The sequence below is a fragment of the Orycteropus afer genome, unplaced genomic scaffold, assembly GCF_000298275.1.
Source record: "Orycteropus afer afer isolate SDZICR_OR568_19922 unplaced genomic scaffold, OryAfe1.0 scaffold00018, whole genome shotgun sequence".
NCBI classification, from domain to species: Eukaryota; Metazoa; Chordata; class Mammalia; order Tubulidentata; family Orycteropodidae; genus Orycteropus; species Orycteropus afer.
The window spans coordinates 4,655,418-4,675,204 of record NW_006921605.1 but is presented as its reverse complement, the minus strand read 5'-3'; the positions used below and the strand labels follow the sequence as shown (position 1 = coordinate 4,675,204).

Sequence of the window (19,787 nt, the reverse complement as noted above, 5' to 3'; positions counted from 1 at the left end):
CTGATGTCATCCACTATCAGCCTCAGGTGTCCGGGGCCCCTCGCCCTGACGCATCCCTTCCAGGTGTGTGGTGCTGAAGCTGACCAGCCTGGGCATGTTCTCATTCTCACTGGGCCAGACCGTGCTGTGCTTTGGCCGGAACACGACCAGCTGTGAGACCTACGGCTACAACGCCTGTGACTACCAGGTGCCTGCAGCTCCTCCTACACAGAGCCCCACCTCTAACCATGCAGAGCCCTGCCCCTCCTCCTGAGCCTCCCGTCCCACCTGTGTGAGCTGCAGGTGGCGACGCCCCACACAGGCGCGCCACCAGGGGGCGCTGTCCACTTCACACTGGGGGGTGAGGCTGCGGGGTTTCTCTGCTCCCATCCCATCCTCCTGAGACGCTGTGTGAAGTTACATATCTGCAAAAAGGACGCAGAGGCACCCTCTGACCTCCTCCAGCCGCCGAGGGGGAGACAGAATCACCCTCCTGCCCACGGCTGCTACCCAGCAGGCAAAGTCTGACACGCCACCACGCTCCAGCCTTTTACCAACTCTGACAGTGGCCATCCCTCCCACAGCACTCTCGGCGCTGCTGGGTCCTAATGTGTCTCAATGGCCACACGGAACTCACGGAGTAGCCTCAAGATTCTGGGGTTTATTAGGGAAGGAGCAAGTGACAGTTCAGGGTCAGGAACACCCCCAGGATACAATTCTTGGATCCGGGCTGCCTCCGCCATCCATGCCCTCAAGCACGCCTCTCTCTGACCCTTGACCTCTCGGCCTGGCCTCTGCCCTGCTCAGGCAAGGGTCACAAAGCTCTTTTAGCCCTGCCGACAGGTACACCCACCCCACCAGCAAGCCTTCTGCCCAAAGGCGCACAGGTTTCTCGCTCTGTGGTTCGGCCTCCTGGTTCTGCTGCTGCCGTCTCTCTGCAGTCTGAGCGCAGGGATCTCGGGTCTGGAGACAGGCTCCTCTCCTAGCTCTTCTCTGTCTTGATAGCAGTGCGATTCCCCCCTTTCTGCCTCTGAGAGGGCTCATTTTAAGCCTAGCAGAATGACCAAACTGACCAATCCCCACCTTAGGGCTCCATGCCTTATTTTCACGGTCCCACCCCCACAGGGTGCCATGTCCCTTATTTACATTATTAGCAATGTATCCAGTCCCTTTGGCGGGACACAGGGCCTCCTATTTACACACTCCCACCCAGTCATTTGGTGGGAGTCACAAAGATGCTGACTACAAGAGCCACACCACACTGTCACACCAGCCTCCAGGAGCCCCCCAGTGGGTGGGGAAGGGGAGGAGGGGCTGTGGCTGTGGCTGGTGACTGCTCCCCGCCCCTCCCGCCTTCTGCACCCCAGTGCTGGGAGAACTCTGTGGGAGAGGAACTGTACAAGCTCAGCATCTTCAACTTCCTCCTCACGGTGGCCTTCACCTTCCTGGTCACCTTGCCTCGCAGGTAAACCACAGAGGACACCATGGGGGGACGAGGGCATGTGGCATGTTTGGGGGTGCCCATGGTCCACAGCCAAGGGGGAGCCAGTACACGTCATGTGTGCCACGTGAGTGGCTGGGGGTGGGCTGTGGTTCCCCGGTGCCTGGTGGGTGGTGGGTACCTGGGCACTCCTCACCCCCAGGCTGCTGGTGGAGCGATTCTCAGGCCGGTTCTGGGCCTGGCTGGACCGAGAGGAGTTCCTGGTGCCCAAGAACGTTCTGGACATCGTGGCAGGGCAGACGGTCACCTGGATGGGGCTCTTCTACTGCCCCCTGCTGCCTCTGCTCAACAGCGTCTTCATCTTCCTCACCTTCTACATCAAGAAGGTGACCGTTCTCCAGGGCGGCAGTCTGGGAGCCACCGTAGCCCGGGGTCAGGCACAGCTGGGCCACTGTCTGTCTCTGCCCCTTTGTAACTCCACTTCCTGGATCTCCCTGCCCCCAGTACACCCTCCTGCGGAACTCCAGGGCATCCCCGCGGCTCTTCCGTGCCTCCAGCTCCACCTTCTTCTTCCAGCTGGTCCTGATCCTGGGCCTGCTCCTGGCCGCGGTGCCCCTGGGCTACGTGGTCAGCAGGTGAGGGATGGGGAGGCGCGGGGGAGGCTGGTGGGCGGCCCAGCCCCAGCCCTGACGCCCCTCCCCCGTGGCCTCTCCCCAGCATCCACTCCTCCTGGGACTGCGGCCTCTTCTCCAACTACTCGGCCCCCTGGCAGGTGGTCCCAGAGCTGGTGGCCCTCCGCCTGCCGCTGCCCAGCCAGCGTGTCCTCCACTACCTCGGCTCCCACGCCTTCGGCTTCCCCCTGCTCATCCTGCTCAGGTGCCGCCAGGAAGAGGGGGAGGGGTGGGGTCTGGGCGGGCCTGGGAGCCAAGGGAGGCCAGGGATCAGGGACCCAGGGACCCAGGGTCCTGGTGGGGAGGATGCCCCCGGGAGGCACAGGGCCAGGTGCCGCCGTGCACTTACTCTACTGCCCCGTTGAGAGGGAGGCAGGCTGGGGTCGTGGCAGAGAGGCAATGAGGCCCTGTCCAGGCAGTGGGTGCACAGAGCGATCCGGCTGAGTTTTTAAAGTCAGGATGGGGAGGGAGGGAGGAGGTCAGGAAAGACGCTTGTGGTCCGATGTGTGATCTTCGTCCCCACGTCTGCCCCAAGCCTTGTCTTGACCGTGTGCGTCTCCCAGTCCCAAGCCAACACCAGGACCATCCAGGAGCTCCGGAAGCAACTGGTGTGGGTGAGTGCCTGGGGCCAGGTGGGCGGGGCCTGGGGCGGGGGCTGTCTTCTGGTGGGGGCGTGGCCTTAGGTTGGAGGCGCGGTCTAACGGGGCGTGGCCTCGGCCTGGGAGCGGGCTTGTGATGGGCGTGGCCTAGGCTGGTGCGGGCGAGGCCTCGGGACCCGGAGGGAGCTGATGGGCGGGGCCTCGGTCGGAGGCGGGGCTGCGGGCCACCTGCCCGCGGGTGAGCGCCGCTGGCTGTCTTTGCAGCAAGTCAAGGAGAAGTGGCACCTGGTGGAGGACCTGTCGCGGCTGCTGCCGGAGACAGAACCGAGCGACTCCTCGGGACCCAAGTCCCCTCATTCCCGAGCTTCGCGCCCGCGGTCTTTCTGCCCCGGATTCCCGTGCCCAGGTTCCCCGAGCCCTGGATCCCCCCGGTCGGGACCCTCCCGGTAACCCTGGACCGCCCGGCCGCCGCCGGCAGGTGCCGCTTCCCCGGTGCCGCGGAGCGATAGAACCGACCCCGCCTCCGCCCGGGACGCCCCGTCCACACTGTTAGCCACTGGGGACCACCGCCCTTCCCAGAGCCTCCCGGGGCTGGGACAGAGGGCCACAACGAAGGGCGCATGCGCCCAGGAGCGGCAGGAAGAAGAAAACGGGACTTTTAAAATGTCTCCTTTCCTGTGTGTGTTTCATAGCGTACGAGATGTAAGTTACCGGCGCATGCATTTTATAAACGTACGTCTACTGAAAGTGCTCAGTTTAATGAGCGAACGCCCTTGTGTGGCAGGAGTCTGGGTGGTGCTCTGAACCCAGCCAGCGGCGGCTCGGAAGACAGCCCCCTAGTGGTCTGCGGAGGAAAGGGCACAGCGGTGGTTTGATTGTGCACGCGTGGGTCGCAGTGAGGCTGATCAATTCCGGCTATCGACCGCCACCACCTGTGCAAGGGCGCGCCTGGGCTGAGGCTGCTCCCTGTTGTTTTGCGTCTGTCGTCCGTTTAATTCCCCCACAACCTTGTTATTCCTCCTTCATTGTTAGCTGTTCTTGAGTCAGCTCAGGCTCGTGGTGACCCCGCGCACAACGTAAGCACGCGCCGTCCAGTTCCGTGCCTTCCACCTGCAGGGCTCTAAGCACTGTGGCAGACAGCCTTGGCCAACAGCCTGTCTTAGTCCAGAAGCTCCGCTGGAACCTGTCCACCATGGAGGATCCTACTGGTACTTGAGGGCTCAGAGCCCTGGGGGCGGGACTTCCTGCATGGTGACAACACACAGTAGGACAAACGGAGAGACGGGGCACGGATTCCTTCTTTACATCTAAGAACATGGGCCCCTCAGAGAGTCTGAAACAGGCCTTGGTTTGCAGAGTCAGCAACAACAGAGCTGGGGTTTGAACCCAGACACTGCTTAGAGCCAGCCACCCAGCACCTCCATGGGCCTCAGAGGCCCTTCCCGATCCCACGGCCTTGGAGCCTGAGTAAACCACAGGGACCACCCCTCATCAGAAAGGGCCCTTCCAGACAGAGGCCCAACCACACCTTCAAAGGATTCTCTCCCGACCTCCTTGCCAACACCCCCCATGGCTACCGGTCAGACTGACTCAAGGCTTGGTAGGGTGGTGGTGCCCACTCTGAGGACCTTCCTGGTGCACAGATCTGCAGTGTGTGAGACTGTTGGTGTAGGGGTGTCTCAAATCATCCCTCGCGAGATATGAAAGAGCAGATGAGAAGTTGGGGAGCTGTGGAAGACTTCCTTCCAAAGCCTCCTGCTGCCAAGGCTGCTGTGGCTTTAAATCTATAGTCACCAGCCTGGAAGGGCACCCAGAAAGTGCCAGAAGCTGGCCCCACCCCAGAGATGCTGTAATCGGGTGCAGCCAGGCACCTGGCTGTTTTTAAGGCTCCCAAGTGACTCTCCCAGGCAGCTGGGCCGAGAGCTACTGCACAGAGAACCTTCTGGAGGAACGCCAGGACATGCTTGGGAAAGCCTTGACTCCCCCAGGGACCAGCTCCTGAAAGGTCCCTGCCTGGACACAGGCCAGCCCTCCAACTGGGGGCTTCCTCATGGCGCCGGCCAGTGCAGCCCCTCCAGTCATTGTGACTTGGCAGAGGGCCACACACCAGATGGAAGTGACACATGTTAATCAGCAGCTTGGGGCCAAAGGATGCTGGCCCCCTGGGATCAGCATCAGCCGAGAGCAGCCCCCCTCCCTTGCTGTCTCCTTGTACCCCTCCGACCCACCTTTCCTCTGCAAGGCATTTCAGCGGAAGTGAAAATAGACCATTGGGAAGGGATTTTGCTAGAAAACAGACGAGAGAAGATGGCTCCATTTGTGACTAGGACTTTCTGTTATGCTAATGAGACTTGGTGTAGGGTGTGTCTGGAACCATCCCTCCCGATAGGAAAGAGCAGATGGACAAGCCAGCGCGTGGGGGTGGGGGACCACACGCCACACCACGAGGTCTCCAAGGAACCGAAAAACAGGCAGAGAAAAAGGCCTTCCCCTGGGTCTGGCACCCTGAATTCCAGACTTCTGGCCTCCGAACCCATGAGAAACTAAATTTCCGTTTGTTAAAGGCCCCCCGACACACTTCGTGGGATTTCGGTTATAGCAGCGGTGGGGAACGAAGACACCCTCCGAATGGGAGAATTAGAAACAGATGGAGGTGGGCCCTGCGGCCTGCCGGATCCCTTCCCAGGAGTGGGAGTCAGGACTATGGGTGGCCAGTGACAGAGGCTGACTCAGCTCCCTGGGAATGCGGGGACATCTTGGTGGCCAACAGGGCAGGGGAGGCAGGATCTCTGGGACAGGCCACTCTCTCAGGCCAGCTTCCAGCTGCCTCCCCTTGTTGTTGTTGTTGTTAGGTGCCATCGAGTTGGCTCCGACTCATAGCGACCCCATGTGCAGCAGAACGAAACACTGCCCAGTCGTGTGCCAGCCTCACAGTCCCTGCTGCACCTGAGCCCATTTGCAGACACTGTGTCAATGCATCTCGTTGAGGGCCTTCCCCTCTTTCGTTGACCCTCCACTTAACCAAGTGTGACATCCTCCAGGGAATGGTCCTTTCTGACAACATGACCAAAGTAGGTGAGACGACGGCTGGCCATTCTCGCTTCCATTCTGGCCATTCATTCTGGCTGCATTTCTTCCAGGATAGCTCTGTTCTAGGAAGGACCAAGGGGAGACAGGTGGGCAGGACTGGAATTGGCCTTCCTGAGTCAGGTGTCCATTTCTGGATCAATCAGTGGTGGCCAGGGGCGGGGCTGAGTGCAACAATGGTGTGTGGGAGGCATCTGAGCTGCTCTCCCTGCAAGTGAGGAGAGAGCTCACCACCCACAGCAGCCCAAGGCTGACCCTGTGAGGCAGCCCTCAGACAGGCGGCCACCCCTTCAACCTCTTCCCAGTTCTGACCCCAGCCGTCCCTCCCATGGCACTGTCCACTTCTCTGCTGGTTTGATAACTCACTGCCATGGCCACGCAGAACTCACAGACAATCCTCACTATCATGGAGTTTATTAAGGGAGTGACAGGTTGTAGTTCAGGATCAGAAACAAGTCAGGATACGGTTCTCCAGCTGGCCTAGCTACTTCTCGGCTGTGCGCACAGGCAGGCCTCTCTCCGGGCTGCTCAGCCCAGCCCATGCCCTGCTCAGGAAAACGTTACAAAGCGCTGTAGCTCCGTGGAGGAGTGCCAGAGGTGCCCCACTCAGCCAGCACGCCTCCTGCCTGAAGGCTCTCGGCTTGGCTTTCTCGCTCTGTGGGCCGGGAAGCGCCCTGCGCCGTCTCCTGCCAGTCTCCGGGGTCTGCTGCCTCTTCTGCCACCATTTCTCTCCCGCTGCTTCTCACCATCTCTGGTGTCACAGCTGTCTGTCTGTCTCCTGGATCTGGGAGGTTCTCACCAGAAGGCTCCCAGGTCCACAGCGTGCGCTCCACTCCCGGTTCTGTCTTGGTGGTTGCGACATCCGTCTCTGCAATGGCTCATCCAAGCCTAGTGTGACAGGAGTCCCCTCGTTAAGGTCCCATATACCTTATCTGCATGACCCTACACCACACACAGGTGACTAGGGCCCCCCTCCCCTTGTGAGCCTCGTGCCAGCCACCCAGCAGACAGGAAGCTGGGGGAAGCTGCTCATCCTTCCGTTTCAATAATGGGACCCCCTCCCCGACCTGTTCCCCTTGGGAGCTATTTAAGGACCCTTGGGTGGTGTGAACGGTTAATGCACTCGGCTGTCAACCGAAAGGTTAGTGGTTCGAGTCCAGCCAGAGACAGCTCAGTAGAAAAGCCGTCATTGAAAACTTTATGGAACACAGTGCTGTTTCAACAGACGTGGGGTGAGGTGACTGTGAGTTGGGGTGGACTGGATGGTAATATGTCCGCCAGGGTAATCCAGGAAACCCGTATCAAGGCCACCTAATTGGCCACCTTAATCCAACTGCAACCTCACGGCCCCTCTCCGTGTAACCTGCCCTAGTCACTGCTTCCAAGGTTTAGGACTGGGACGTCTGGCTACCCCAGGGCTCCTCAGCTCAGCCGTGACAACTGAGTTTCAAGCCTGGTTGGCTCCAAGGCCCAGGCTCCGCCCACTGCCCAGGTGAGGGGGTGGAGGGCTGGGAAGAGGGGCCAAGGGTGTGCTGCTCTGGGTCTGGCTGCACCTCTGGGCTCAGCCCCCCGCGGAGGCCCTGGGCACCTCGGCGTCTGGGTTATCTGCCCAGTGCAGGCACCCACTCTGCAGGAAGCATCCTAGGGCCCCAGCAGGGAGGAAGCTCTTAGGGCCTCAACAGAGGGGCCCATAAGGACAGTGTCATGAAGCTTCTGTTGCTGGGCTTGGCCCTGCTGGGTGAGCGTCCTGGGGTCATCGTTGGGAGGCCGCTGCTGGTTTCCGGGAGCTGGGCTGAGGGGAGGGGGTGCTAGGGAGCGCAGGAGGGAACGGCCCCTGGGAACGCGGTTGGGGAAGGAAAGATGTGGGCTGCAGTTCAGACCAGCCACTCACTGCTTTGCTGTTGCCTCACCTCTCCGGGCCCCTATTTACTCCTCCAGAAAATGGGACTTAATGCCCGATGTCATGAGACCACTTCAGGGGCCTCACTTTCTCCTGTGGCCTTGCCAGGGGCATCCCTCCAGGAGGTGGGGATTGCACCCTTACCACCTTGCCTCTCTTACAGCCACCAGCGGCTTCCCCAAGGAGCAGGAGGAGGGTGAGTAGCCCCCAAGACTGGAGGGAGGAGTGCCCCCCGCCGGGCACCCTGTGTGGCAGCCGCTGTGTGGGGGCCTTGACTAGAACTGGCCTCCACCCCTGCCGGGGTCCTGGAGAGGCAGAGATCTGCAGACCGAGCAGGCCACTGTGGGGATCCCCAGGGAACTCGAGCTAGGAAGGTGCTAGGCTTCCGGTAGAGGGGAGGCACGTGTGTCCGGGGTAGGTGTGTGTCAACCAGTCCTCTGCCAGGCCCCCATGAGCCCTGACGTGTGGGTGTGACCCTCGGAGAGGGCTGGAGGGTTCTGACCTAGGGGTGCTGAGGATGCCCGGCCGACGAGGAGGGCAGCGGAGCGAAGGGGGAGGGCAGCGGGGCGAAGGGGAAGTGCAGGCTCTCCTGCGAGCACGTCAAGCGCGAGGCTGCCCTCAGCCGCCGCTAGAGGGCGCCCGGGTCTCCCTCGCCACGAACCGCCGGCGGGCTGCGCAGGGCGGCGGAGGAGGAGGGGGCGCGCAGGAGGCTCGGACACACGACAAGGTCCCCAAACCCTCGGCTGCCCCCCTCACCTCTGCTCTCCCTGCCCCCGTCTCTAGGCCTGGAATCCGTCCAGGTGATGGTGGCCTGTCCTCTCCTGCACTCCACGCTCCTCCTTGTCCCATCCTAGCCAGACCTCTGCCCAAACCTCTCTCTCTCTATTCTTCTTAAGGGCAGGGAGCGGGTCATGGTGACGCTGTCTGACTTGAACCAGATACGGGCTAAACTATCATTTCCTCATTCGCTTTAAAAATAAACACGCGTTGGTGTCGCCACTCTGTAGGCCTGGGTCTGGGGAAGTACCTGGGGAGGAGGCCCTCAACTGCTCAGACCGCCACGAGTCCTGCTAAGGAAACTCCCCTAAGCCCGCTGATACCATTCATTCAATCCGTAAATTTGCACCAGGCACCGTTCTAGGCACTGAGCATGCTTATTGCGCAGGCTCAAAGCAAAGGTCCCTCCCGCAGAAAGCTAACATTCTGCTGGGACTGGGGAGCGAGCAATGACACTGCGAGTGCAGTCTATACTGTGTGACGAGGCCTCTGAGTGGCAAAACAGGTTTGTACTCCACTACTAACCAAAGGTTGGCGGTTTGAACCCACCCACCGGCACTGCCTTTCAAATCTGCTTTTGAAAGGTTAAAACAAACAACAAAAAAACGCGTTTACAACTGGGCCTTACGGGGTTTCTAAGGCTGTGGTTTAAACGCTTGGCTGCTAACGGAAAGGCTGGCTGTTTGAATCCACTAGCCATTCCGCAGGAGAAAGATGAGGCAATCTGCTTCGTGAAGACTGACAGCCTTGGAGACCCTGTGGTGCAGTTCCACTCTGTCCTCTAGGGGCGCTGTGGGTCACGGCAGTGGGTGTGGTTTGGGCTTTGCTTCTGTGAAGATTGACAGCCCTGGAGACCCTGTGGGCAGTTCCACTCTGTCCTCTAGGGGCCCTGTGGGTCAGAATGGACTCCACGGCAGTGGGTGTGGTTTGGGCTTTGCTCCTTGTTGGCATATTGCCTAAGGCATTTGACTGCTACCCAGAAGGCTGGCGGTTCAAACCCACCAGCCACTCCTCCGAAGGACTGTCGGACAATCTACTTCCATAGTGATAACGCCTGGGAAACCCAAGGAGGGGTCGATATGAGTCGGAACCGACTCGACTGCAGTGAGTTTGGTCTTTGGTTTGGGTTTGCTCTTGCACAGATGACAGCCTTGGAAACCCTGTGGGGAGTTCCACCCTACCCTCTAAGGGCGCTGTGGGCCACAGCCCACTCCATGGCAGTGGGTTTGGTTAGGGGTTTGGTTGAGATCCATAAACTCAGTAATCAAAAGCAAGGAACTGCTCTGATCCTATTGAATGAACAGTGAATTCCCCAGTCTCGAGCACTTAAAAAATGACCGTTTATGCAAATCAAGCTTCTGTTAAAGGGCCCTTGACATGGAAATAAACACACCTTTTTTTTTTCCCCATTTTTATGTCACTTCCCTTCTCAAAGGGAGCAAAAAAATTTTTTTAAAATATATATATGCATGTGAAGGAGCTCTCGTGGCATAGTACTTAAAGCATTTGGCTATTAACCAAAAGGTTGGCGGTTTGAACCCACCAGCCACTCCTCGGGAGAAAGATGAGGCAGTCTCTTCTGTAAAGATTGACAGCCTTGGAAACCCTGTGGGGCAGTTCTCTGTCCTCGAGGGTCACTATGAGTTGGAATTGATTTGAAGGCGATTCTTTCTGGTTGTTTTTATTGCCAACCTAGGGGCCTCATGTTTCAGGACTATGTGGGACAGTATTCTGTCGGGATCCACAGGGTTTCACAGGCTGCTTCGTGGACGTAGATCGCCAGGCATTCCTTCCTAGTCTATCGTGGTCTGGAAGCTCCACTGAGTCCTGCCCACCACGGGTGACCCTGAGGGTCTTTGAAATACTGGTGGCGTAGTTTTCAGCATCCCAGTGACAGGACACAAGCTGCCATCTGGGCTACGCTAGACTAAAGCAGTGTGTGCCCCTGGGCCTCAGTCAACCGAGCTGCTGAATGGACACGGTACATGCAGTGTCTCAGCCCTCCCGGCAGGTGCTCCAAACGGCTCCGTGCTTCTGAGCCTTGTCAGCCTCTATTCCGTTTTTATTGTCAACAGTTTTGGCAGAAGGAGCTTAAGACCCTTTCCCAGTATTTTGTTCCCCTTTTTCTTATTAAATTATTAAATTCACATAACAAAAATTTACCCATTTTAAAGTGAACTATCCAGGGAAGGTTGGGCAATCTACTTCTGTAGTGATACTGCCTGGGAAACCCAAGGAGGGGTCGCTATGAGTTGGATCTGACTCCATGGCAGTGAGTTTGATTTTTTTGCTTTATCCAGGGTTGGGTTGGGTTGGTTTGGGTTTATCCCGTGGCACTGAGTGTATTCAGTTTGTGAAGCCACCACCTCTAGTTCCAGAACCAGAAAAGAACCCCCACCTACTGGCAGTCACTCCGCACTCCCTTGCCCCCAGCCCCAGACAACCACTCATCTGCTTCCAGTCTGTGGAGTTACATGTTCTGGATAGTTCAGGCAAATGGGACCGTGTCATAGTTGTCCCTTTGCGTCTGGCTCAGCATAAAGTTTCCAAGGTTCATGCATGTGGTCGCATGTCTCAGAATCTCATTCCTGTTTCTGGCTGAAATGTATGAATGGACCATGTTGTGTGGATTCTTTCCTCTGTTGATGGGCACGTGGGTTCTTCCCACCTTCAGGCTGTTGTCAATAGCGCCGCTGTGAATGTTGGTGTACCAGCACCTATTGGGGTCCCTGTTTTCAGTTCCTCGAGGGATACGTCCAGGGGAGAAGTCCTGGGTCCCATGGTGATTGCTTGCCGTTTCCTCAAGGTGCTTAGTCTTTCTCCCTCCTTAGACCCTTTCTCCTCCCCAGGAGTCACCCCGGACATCTCCATTGACTACAAAGTCCTGGAAGTCTTCCCCAAAGGCCGCCGAGTTCTCATAACGTGCCACTCACCACAGGTGCCTCTGCCTGTCACCTATACCCTCTGGGGGAGCCAGAACATAGAGGTGGCCAAGAAGGTGGTGAAGACCAGCGACGCAGCCTCCTTCAACATCAACATCACACTTAAGTCCAGACCAGATCTCCTCACCTACTCCTGCCAGGCGTCCCTCGCGTCCGGCGTGAGGGCCACCAGTGCCAGGCTGCAGATGTACTGGGAGCTGTGGGCCAGTGAGTGCAGGTGGTGGGTGTCACGGGGGAGCGGAGGGGCGGCAGGGAGTGGGCTGCAGAGTCTGGCAGATAAACCTGGAGCTCCTGGGGGTGAGATGCCTGGGCTCCTGGGGGCCAAGCTTAAGAAAGGCCAAGGGCAGGAGGGTGGGGACTGGGACAAGGTTGCTCACAGCCCCATAAGGCCTGGTCCCACGGTGCTCTCTGTCCCCATCTGGGGTTCCTGGCACAAGTCCCTAGCAGGGGCCAGGGTGGGGTTGAGAGAAGCATGCAGAAGAGCCTGAGGGTGGGAGTGACCAAGGCCGGCAGCGGGTGCAGGGCCGGGATTGGGGTTCACTTGGGGCGGACCTCAAACGGATACATCAGGCACCCTTTGTGGGTTATCTAATCTTCACCACCCAGAGGGTGGGGCCTATAGAGGCGGGAGAGAGAGGAACTCCTGCAACCTGCCTGGGCCTCTCGGTGCCTAGTCCCAAAGGTTGGTTTCAACTCCTGGCTCCTCAGCTCCAATCCCTGTTCTTCCCTTTGGCCTTTCCAGCAGAAGCCAAGAGGTGGGGACCAGGAAGTGCCGCCGACCTGCGGTGGGACTGTGACCCACCACACTTCCTATCCATTTCCTGTCTCTGATCCTAAGAACCCAGGGAGGAGACAGCCTAGGGGACATGTCAGGGGGTCAATCCCTACGCTTCCTGGCCTAGGCAGTAGCTCCACCTCTCTGGGCTTCAGTCACTTACGTTTTAAAACAAAGGCACTAATGGTACAAAGATAAACCCATACCTGCCAGACAGCGTGGAACTGCCCTATGGGGTTTCCAAGGCTGTAACCTGTATGGAAGCTGATTGCCACATCTTTCTCTCTTGGAGTGGCTGGTGGGTTCAAACCTCTAACCTTTCAGTAGCAAAGCAAAGACAGTCATACTAGGTAGTATCAAAAAGATTATGCAAATGAAAGCTACCAGTGGGTGGTAAATATGCAACAAGGGGGCTGGGTGTTACTAGTCGGTGAGGATGTTGGACGAACCAGACCAAGTCATTGAGCTGATTCTGACTCATAGCGACCCCTTTGTGTTTCCGAGGCGGTATCTCTACAGAAGTAGATCGCCCAGTCTTCTTTCCGTGGAGTGGCTGGTGGGTTTGCACCTCCAACCTTCTGGTTAGCAGTCAAGTGCCTTAGGCACTGTACCACCAGAGCTCCTCATTTGAGCATCCCATGAAAGGCTGTGTGGGCATCCCAGAATCCTCCATTCTGTGAAGGGCTGGGCGGCATGCCAGAGTCCTCAAAGGCATGGTCCCTGTCTTGAAGAAGCAGGCATTCCAGCTGGAGAGAAAAGACCAAAAGAATATAGCTAGGGTGACCAGGTACATTTGCATGGGGCAGCCTTATACTAAAACATGACTTTATGAAATTCAAATTTCTGTGGGCGTCCTGTATTTTTATTTGCTAAATGTGGCAACCCAAAATGTAATACACAGACTAAAAGCAAATGTGAAATTGAAGGGTGTATTCTGCAAGTAAGGAGCCCTGGGGGCCCAGCAGTTAAGCACTTGACTGCTAACCCAAAGGTTGGCAGTTTGAACCCACCCAGCAGCTCTGAAGGAGAGAAACCCGAGGGTCTGTTCCTGTAAAGATTCCAAAAACCTGAAACTTAACTCCCATCAAGTAGATTCCAATTCATAGAGATCCTATAGGAGTAGAACTGCCCCATAGGGTTTCCAAAGCTGTGATCTTTATGGACGTAGATGGCCTCATCTTTCTTCTGCAGAGCTGGTGTGTGTGTGTGGGGGTTCCAACCACCACCAGGGCTCCTTCATAAAGGTTACAGCCAACTGCAGGGCAGTTCTGCTCTGCCCTAGGGGGTTGCTAGGAGTCGGAATCGATTTCACAGCACACAACGTTCTGCAATAGAGGAGAAGCCCAGATACAGGTGGAGGGAATAATCCGGAAGGCTGCCTGGAGGAAGGGGCACCCACAGCTAACTCACCAGAGCAGTGGCATTTTGTATCGAAGGGTTCTTGTTTACGGTGTGCATGAGAAGCTTGCAGTCACATCTGTGCTATCCTCTCCTGCCCTGCCAGACCCCGTGTCCCCACCAGAAGCCAGCTTCACCCTGATTGATAGAGGGTCAGGCCCCAGAGTGGAGGTGACCTGCCAGACGGCTTCGGGCAGCCCACCTATCACCTACAGCCTGATGGGGAAGGATGGGCACATCTACAGACAGCAGAGCCCACCCCATGGGCAGCCTGCCAACTTCTCCTTTCTGCTGCCCAGGATGCCGGCCTGGCTCCAGTGTCAGGCCGAAAACAGCGTTAGCTTTCAGTCCAGTGCTTTCACCCTGCTGCCCCCAGGTAAGGGGCCCTTGGCCTCCTAGGGGGCCGGTTCTAGGGTGGGAGGGAGACTGTGCCCAGGTATCCAGGAGCAGTTGGTGGGAGGTGGGCCAGTCACTGTCAAGAGCAGTTAGCCTTCTGCTCAGAGGGGGGTTGGACAGCCAAGCCTAAAGGGGAGCCTCAGCCCAGCTGTCCCTGCCTCCCTCCAGGAGAGCTGCCCCAGGGCCCCGCTTTTGTGCTGGCCACCAGCCTCACCTCCATTGCAGCTGTTGGCTCTGGCATGCTGGGCTGGACAGCCTGGACCAGGTAGGAAGTGGTGCTGGGTGTAGGTGAGGGCCGGGGCTGGGGTGCCCATGGTCCATAGAGAGTGGTGGAGCGGGGATTATAGGGTAGGGCTACTGCCGTGGGTGTGTATGTAGGACGTGCAGTGTTTAAGAGGCTACTACTGCGTGCCAAGTGCCAGCCACCCTGGGAGGTCAGCTGACCCTGGGTGGGACACTCACTGGCCTGTGTCTTTTGTGAGGTCTGAGGAGAGAAGGCAGGAGGGCACCAGCCCCTCCCAGGTGGTGACATGAGGCAGGTGCTGGGCCTTCTGGGGTCCTCTCCCTGAGGCCATTGCTTCACTGACGTGTGAGGGTCATGGGCCACCGCGTTTCTGACTGCAGGCCTTGGGGTGCTCTGCCTGTCTGTGGTCTTCGGTGGCAGTGACAACTGTTCCTTGATCCTCCCTTGGTTTCTGAGGCACTGCCCTTCCCATCCTCCTTCTCCTCCCAGACTGTTTTGGGCACCTCTCTGTCTCACCTCGTTCCTTCCTCCCAAGCTACTCACAGGCGAGGTGTGTCACCTCTCTGAGCCTCAGTTTTTCCCCCTGTAAAACTGGGCACAGAGACTGGGCCCTGACTTACCATGTGACCTGCGCTTGCCCCTCAGTGACTCAGCACCTTTGTTTGTGGGGTGAGTCAGCCTCACACCCCTCCTCCTGCCCCGGGCACAGAGGCACCCAGCTCCATAAAATTCAGGAGCCTCAGGAAGGGTGGCTGAGAGGGTGCTTGCCTAACCCGCCTCTCAATGCCCTTGTCATCGAGGTTGTGACCGGAAGATACAACAGGCTGAGCCCTTAGGCCAGCGTGGCGCTTGCCTGACAGACAGACATCCATCCAGTGATGAAAAGGTCGGGCGCCTTCCAGAACACACACAGTGTGGATGCGCTGAGGACTTCTGCCACAAAGGCAGTCACATCCTTAGGATGGGGGGTGCTGTCAGGGAAGGGAGCTGCATGGAGACAGGAATGGCTGTGTAGCTGTCCCCACCTCACCCACCTGGTTGATCCACCCAGGACTGTGGGTGGGGGGAGTGGGGAAGGGCCCAGCAGCTCAAACCCACCCGAGGGGCCAAATCTGGCCTGCTCAGCCCCAACGCGTCCCCCTCTTCTCTGGAGTGACGGCCCATCTCGTGGCGGCCTGGTCCCTGGGCCCACTCAGCTCTCATGTCCTGGGACTCACCTCAAGAGCCCTCCCCTGTCACTAGCAGAGGGGTCTGCAATTCCTCCCCTCCTCCCCGTCACTGCTGGGGGAGCCTTCCCCTTGTCCCTTCGAAAACTGTTTTGGGAATTAAACTAGATGAAGCTCTGGCCTGGGGTTGCTATGAGTGGAGTCCATCGGACCACAACTGGTTTGGGTTTAAGCTCTGCCCCCTACCTGTCGTCCTGGAATCTTCCTTTCTGTCTGCACACCATCTTGGAACCTGGAAATCTGAAGCTACCCAGCCCAGGACGACTCCAGGCAGAATTGGAGGCCAGTCGGGGAAGGTCATGAGAGGAGTCCCTTGTAGCGCAGTGGTTAAAGCGCTCGGCGGCGAACTAAACGGTCGGCTGTTTGAAGCCGCTCTGCAACAGAAAGATGGGGCGGTCGGCTTCTGTAATGATTGACAGCGTGGGAAACTCTAGGAGGCAGTTCTACTCTGCCCTATGGTTGGGTTTGGGTTGTTTATTGCGGCGTGGGGGCATGACCCCACCCCAGGCTTAGCTGCAGAGAGGAGGAAAGAGGGGCTGGGGGACCCCGGGGCTCTGAGTGGGATGGGGTGGGGGGTTGTCCTGGACAGGTGAGGTCTGGAGGGGGCGCCCGGTAGGGCTTCCTGGAGGAGGAGACAGGTGGGCGGGGCAAGGAGGGTGGGGCGGCGCTGGGCACCCTTCCAGTCCCTACATCTCCCTCTGCCGACTCAAACTCTTCCGGAGTCCGCTTGGACGCCGAGCGGGAGGGGACCGAGCACCAACCAGCAGGTGGGGAGGCGAGAGGCACTCGGCGGCGACGCGTCCCCGCCACTTCCGAGGCCCGCACTTTGCTCCGGTCCCTGGGCCGCTGGCCACGCCCCCAGACGGCGGGCGGGGCGCGAGCCGCGCGGCGGGTTCTCGGCGCTCGGCGGCTGCGACGGCGACTGCGACATGGAGAGCGGGGCCTACGGCGCGGCGAAAGCGGGCGGCTCCTTCGATCTGCGGCGCTTCCTGTCTCAGCCGCAGGTCGTGGTGCGCGCCGTGTGCATGGTGAGCGGCGGGAGCGGCGCGGGACGCGGGCACCTCGGCGCCAGCCGCCCTCGCGGGCCTCCGGGCGCGACAGGTGGCGGCCGCGCCTGCGGCCCGGGTCTGGGGGGCTGCGCGCGGGGCCTCCGGGCCGGGCCCCAGGCCGCCGTCGTCCGGACCCTGCTTCATCCCCCGGGTCCCGGCCCCGGCCCCCTTCTTCCCGCCCGGGTGCTGGGCCCGCCGCCCTCCCTTGCTGAGTGCCCCGGGTCCGGCCACTTCCTCGCAGGCCTGGCCTCCCCCAGCCCCCTTGGGCCCTCGCCGGCCGCGGGCCCCGCCGCCCCCACGCGGGGTGTCCGGGAGGCGCCCCGGCGATCGGCCCGCCGCCCTGCTGGCAGTGGGAGGAGCTTGGGGGCGCTCCAGGACAGGTGGCCCGCGCGCCGCGACTCCCAGCCCGGGGAATTCACCGGGAAGGGGCTTTCCGGAGCCCGCGGGGGCGGGGGCAAGGGAGGCCCCTGAGACGGGGTCTCTCTTCCCCTCCAGAGCAGGCCCGAGACCCCTATCCCACCCCTCAGATCTGGTGACCCAGGATGTACCCCCTTCCCGTAAACGGGGCCAGTCTCCAGCACTAAGTGCTAGATGGGGGAGAGGGGAGGGAGTGGGGGTCCATGACCTTGGACACCAGGGGGTAAAGCTGGAGCCTCCCGGGGTGCGCTCGACGCCCCCCTCCCCAGCCATGGGTCCTGCCCTGCTCTGCCTGGGGCTGTGTCCAAGAAGATGCCCCCAGCGTCGGGATGGTAGTGCCAGGAGTCTGTCGGCACGGTATGACCAGCATCCCGGAGTTCCCGTTCCATCCCCAGCTAGGGGCGGGGCTTGTGACTGCCAGCCCGCGAGCCTTTCTTGGGAGTCGTCCCAAGCAGGCCAGGCCTGGCAGGGGCGGCCAGAAGGAGCCCACAGCCCGCCCTCCCAGCCAGCATCTGCCGAGGTGGGAGGCCACCAGCAGCAGCCCTCAAGGTGGGGACAGGTGGCACGGGCTGTTCTCGAACTGGAGCGCCTCTGGGAATTCAGGCCGGCGGAGCCCCGGACCCCCAGGGTCCCAGGACGGAGCTGTGCTCTCAGCCTCTCAGGAGCTTCAGGCCCCAGGTGGGAGGCAGACCGCGCACCCCTGCAGTCAGAGGGGCGCCAGCGTCCAGGAGTCCTTGCAGGAAGCAAGCTGGACAAATGGGGTTCCAGCCTGGAGCAGGAAAGAGCTGGAGGGGCCAAGGGGGCTCCAGGAGGTAGACCCCAGTTTTACCGCAGGGTACAAAGCATACCCCCCAGCAGGGCTCTCCCTAGAGGTGGGGCAGGGGTCAGGCAGAAGGTGGGTGCTGTTTAGGTGGTCAGACTCGAAATCTGGGCTTCTATGACTCTGTGGTCTGCAATGTTTAAAACTCACTCAAAAGGGGGGGTTGCCCTTACTGCATATCAAGTGCCTAAAGGAGATACTGTCTCCAGGGCAGCCAGTGGGGGCGGGGCAGTGCCTCAGGAAGCAGCAGAGTTCAAAGGGGCCGGTGCCCTGCTCCCAGTGGGCCGGCAGCAGCAGCGGGACTGGCGGGTGTCCAGGTGTGCCACCGCCCCGTGGCATGTGGCGCCGCCCCTGGCTGACCCACTCTGTCCTCCCCCAGGTCTTCGCCTTAATCGTGTTTTCCTGCATCTTCGGCGAGGGCTACAGCAATGCCCACCATTCCAAGCAGCAGTACTGCGTGTTCAACCACAATGAGGACGCCTGTCGCTATGGCGGGGCCATTGGCGTGCTGGCCTTCCTGGCCTCCGCCTTTTTCCTCGTAGTGGACTCCTACTTCCCCCAGATCAGCAACGCCACAGACCGCAAGTACCTGGTCATTGGCGACCTGCTCTTCTCAGGTGGGTCCCCAAGGCACCTCCCTTTGGTTTTGGGAGGGAAACAGGAGCTCCAGACTGCGTTCCCAAAGCCTTAGACCTCTGCGTTTGCGGAGGCTCGCGCCCTTGGCCCGGAGTCCCCAGCCCACTGGCCTGGACGGCTCTGCTTAGCTCTTGTCCTTACTCTGGGCTTGCACATCTGGGATTCTGCCCACCTGCTGGAATGCCCTGGTGTCCCATTCTAAGCATGGGCCTTTGGAACAGGCCTCCTGAGTTGGAGTCACTTTGCCCCTTCCTCCCCCCAACTTCTGCATCAGCCCAGGGAGATCCCTGCCTTGGGGCCTCCTTCTCTCCAGAAGTTCCCCAGGTCTCTGGAAAGCCCCTGCCCTCTCTGAAGGCCGGCCACCCACCCTTCTCTCCCCAGCTCTCTGGACTTTCTTGTGGTTTGTTGGTTTCTGCTTCCTCACCAACCAGTGGGCGGCCACCGACCCTGCAGACGTGCTGGTGGGTGCCGACTCAGCCCGTGCAGCCATCACCTTCAGCTTCTTCTCCATCTTCTCCTGGGTAGGTGGGCCGGGTGGGCAGGCTCGTGGCTGTGCCTGCTGAGTGGTGGTGGAGGGCTGGGGGCTCTCTCCTGCTCCCCAGCCCCAACCCTGGGTCTCCCATAGGGGGTGCTGGCCTCCCTGGCCTACCAGCGCTACAAAGCCGGGGTGGACGACTTCCTCCAGAACTACGTGGACCCCACCCCCGACCCCAGCACGGCCTACGCCTCCTACCCCAGTGCCTCCTCCGTGGACAACTACCAGCAGCCGCCGTTCACCCAGAACGCGGAGACCCCTGAGGGCTACCAGCCACCCCCTGTGTACTGAGCAGGGATGGTAAGGGAAGCAGGACGCCCGCGACCCTCGCCACCCTCCTGGACTTTTCCCACAGTTTTCCTCCTGCCTTGTGTCTGCCGGAGACCCACCTGCCTTCCCACCTGGTGGCTGGCGGAACCAGGGGCCCAAGTGCCTTATTTGGGAAGGGGCTTCCCAGCCCCCCCCCTCACTCATTCAAGGGCATTTTTCAGACGCGGGTTTTTTTTTCTTTTAGCTAGAAGTGTTTTCTTGTTGCTTTTCATGTTCCTGCCCCCGCGTGAAGTTGGAGGACAGTGCCCTCCTTCCCTGATGTGTGACAAGTGCCTTGGCTTCCCCCACCCCCCAAAGAGCTGAGCCAGGGCCTGGCCGTGGTGGCTGCAGTGACGGGGGTTCTCTGCCAAAGACAGGTGGCACTGCACACCTGTGTCCTTGCTGCTGGTGCTGGGCTGAGCCCATTCCCCCTCCCTTCCCCTCACTCAGGTTTTTACCGGTTGTAGCCCTCAGCCCCTGCCTGTTCTGGGGTGAGCAGCCCCCACCCCTTGCTCACCCCCTTGGGCCATGGTCACTGCTATATCGCCTGCCAACTCTAGACTGGGGTCACCACCCTATGCCACCT

General features: G+C 59.8%; 3 protein-coding genes across 3 annotated transcripts in view; all 3 read left to right on the top strand.

Annotated features, from left to right (window-relative positions):
- Positions 1 to 7,881, top strand: part of TMC8 (transmembrane channel like 8) — a 16,051-nt gene extending 8,170 nt beyond the window's left edge. The window contains exons 10-18 of the mRNA XM_007959844.1: positions 64 to 187; positions 1,347 to 1,444; positions 1,623 to 1,806; positions 1,925 to 2,055; positions 2,138 to 2,296; positions 2,627 to 2,705; positions 2,955 to 3,136; positions 3,807 to 3,898; positions 7,841 to 7,881. Coding sequence (XP_007958035.1) covers positions 64 to 187; positions 1,347 to 1,444; positions 1,623 to 1,806; positions 1,925 to 2,055; positions 2,138 to 2,296; positions 2,627 to 2,705; positions 2,955 to 3,136; positions 3,807 to 3,898; positions 7,841 to 7,881 — 1,090 coding nt within the window. The remainder of the gene's footprint in view (positions 1 to 63; positions 188 to 1,346; positions 1,445 to 1,622; positions 1,807 to 1,924; positions 2,056 to 2,137; positions 2,297 to 2,626; positions 2,706 to 2,954; positions 3,137 to 3,806; positions 3,899 to 7,840) is intronic.
- Positions 7,882 to 8,194: 313 nt separating this feature from the next.
- Positions 8,195 to 14,234, top strand: CUNH17orf99 (chromosome unknown C17orf99 homolog). The gene is made up of 4 exons (XM_007959843.1): positions 8,195 to 8,477; positions 11,304 to 11,603; positions 13,676 to 13,945; positions 14,134 to 14,234. The coding sequence occupies exons 1-4, from the start codon at positions 8,195 to 8,197 to the stop codon at positions 14,232 to 14,234; spliced, it is 954 nt and encodes a 317-aa protein (XP_007958034.1).
- Positions 14,235 to 16,364: 2,130 nt separating this feature from the next.
- On the top strand, positions 16,365 to 19,183 carry SYNGR2 (synaptogyrin 2). The gene is made up of 4 exons (XM_007959611.1): positions 16,365 to 16,463; positions 18,101 to 18,338; positions 18,739 to 18,878; positions 18,983 to 19,183. The coding sequence occupies exons 1-4, from the start codon at positions 16,365 to 16,367 to the stop codon at positions 19,181 to 19,183; spliced, it is 678 nt and encodes a 225-aa protein (XP_007957802.1).
- The last annotated feature ends 604 nt before the right edge of the window (positions 19,184 to 19,787 follow it).

Excerpts from the sequence above, each read along its gene's own strand:
- SYNGR2 (XM_007959611.1), top strand. The coding sequence starts at position 16,365 with ATGGAGAGCGGGGCCTACGGCGCGGCGAAAGCGGGCGGCTCCTTCGAT. Across the intron at positions 18,339-18,738 it reads TGGCGACCTGCTCTTCTCAG|CTCTCTGGACTTTCTTGTGG; the intron begins GTGGGTCCCCAA and ends TTCTCTCCCCAG. Across the intron at positions 18,879-18,982 it reads TCTTCTCCATCTTCTCCTGG|GGGGTGCTGGCCTCCCTGGC; the intron begins GTAGGTGGGCCG and ends GGTCTCCCATAG.
- CUNH17orf99 (XM_007959843.1), top strand. The coding sequence starts at position 8,195 with ATGCCCGGCCGACGAGGAGGGCAGCGGAGCGAAGGGGGAGGGCAGCGG. Across the intron at positions 8,478-11,303 it reads TAGGCCTGGAATCCGTCCAG|GAGTCACCCCGGACATCTCC; the intron begins GTGATGGTGGCC and ends TCTCCTCCCCAG. Across the intron at positions 11,604-13,675 it reads GTACTGGGAGCTGTGGGCCA|ACCCCGTGTCCCCACCAGAA; the intron begins GTGAGTGCAGGT and ends CTGCCCTGCCAG.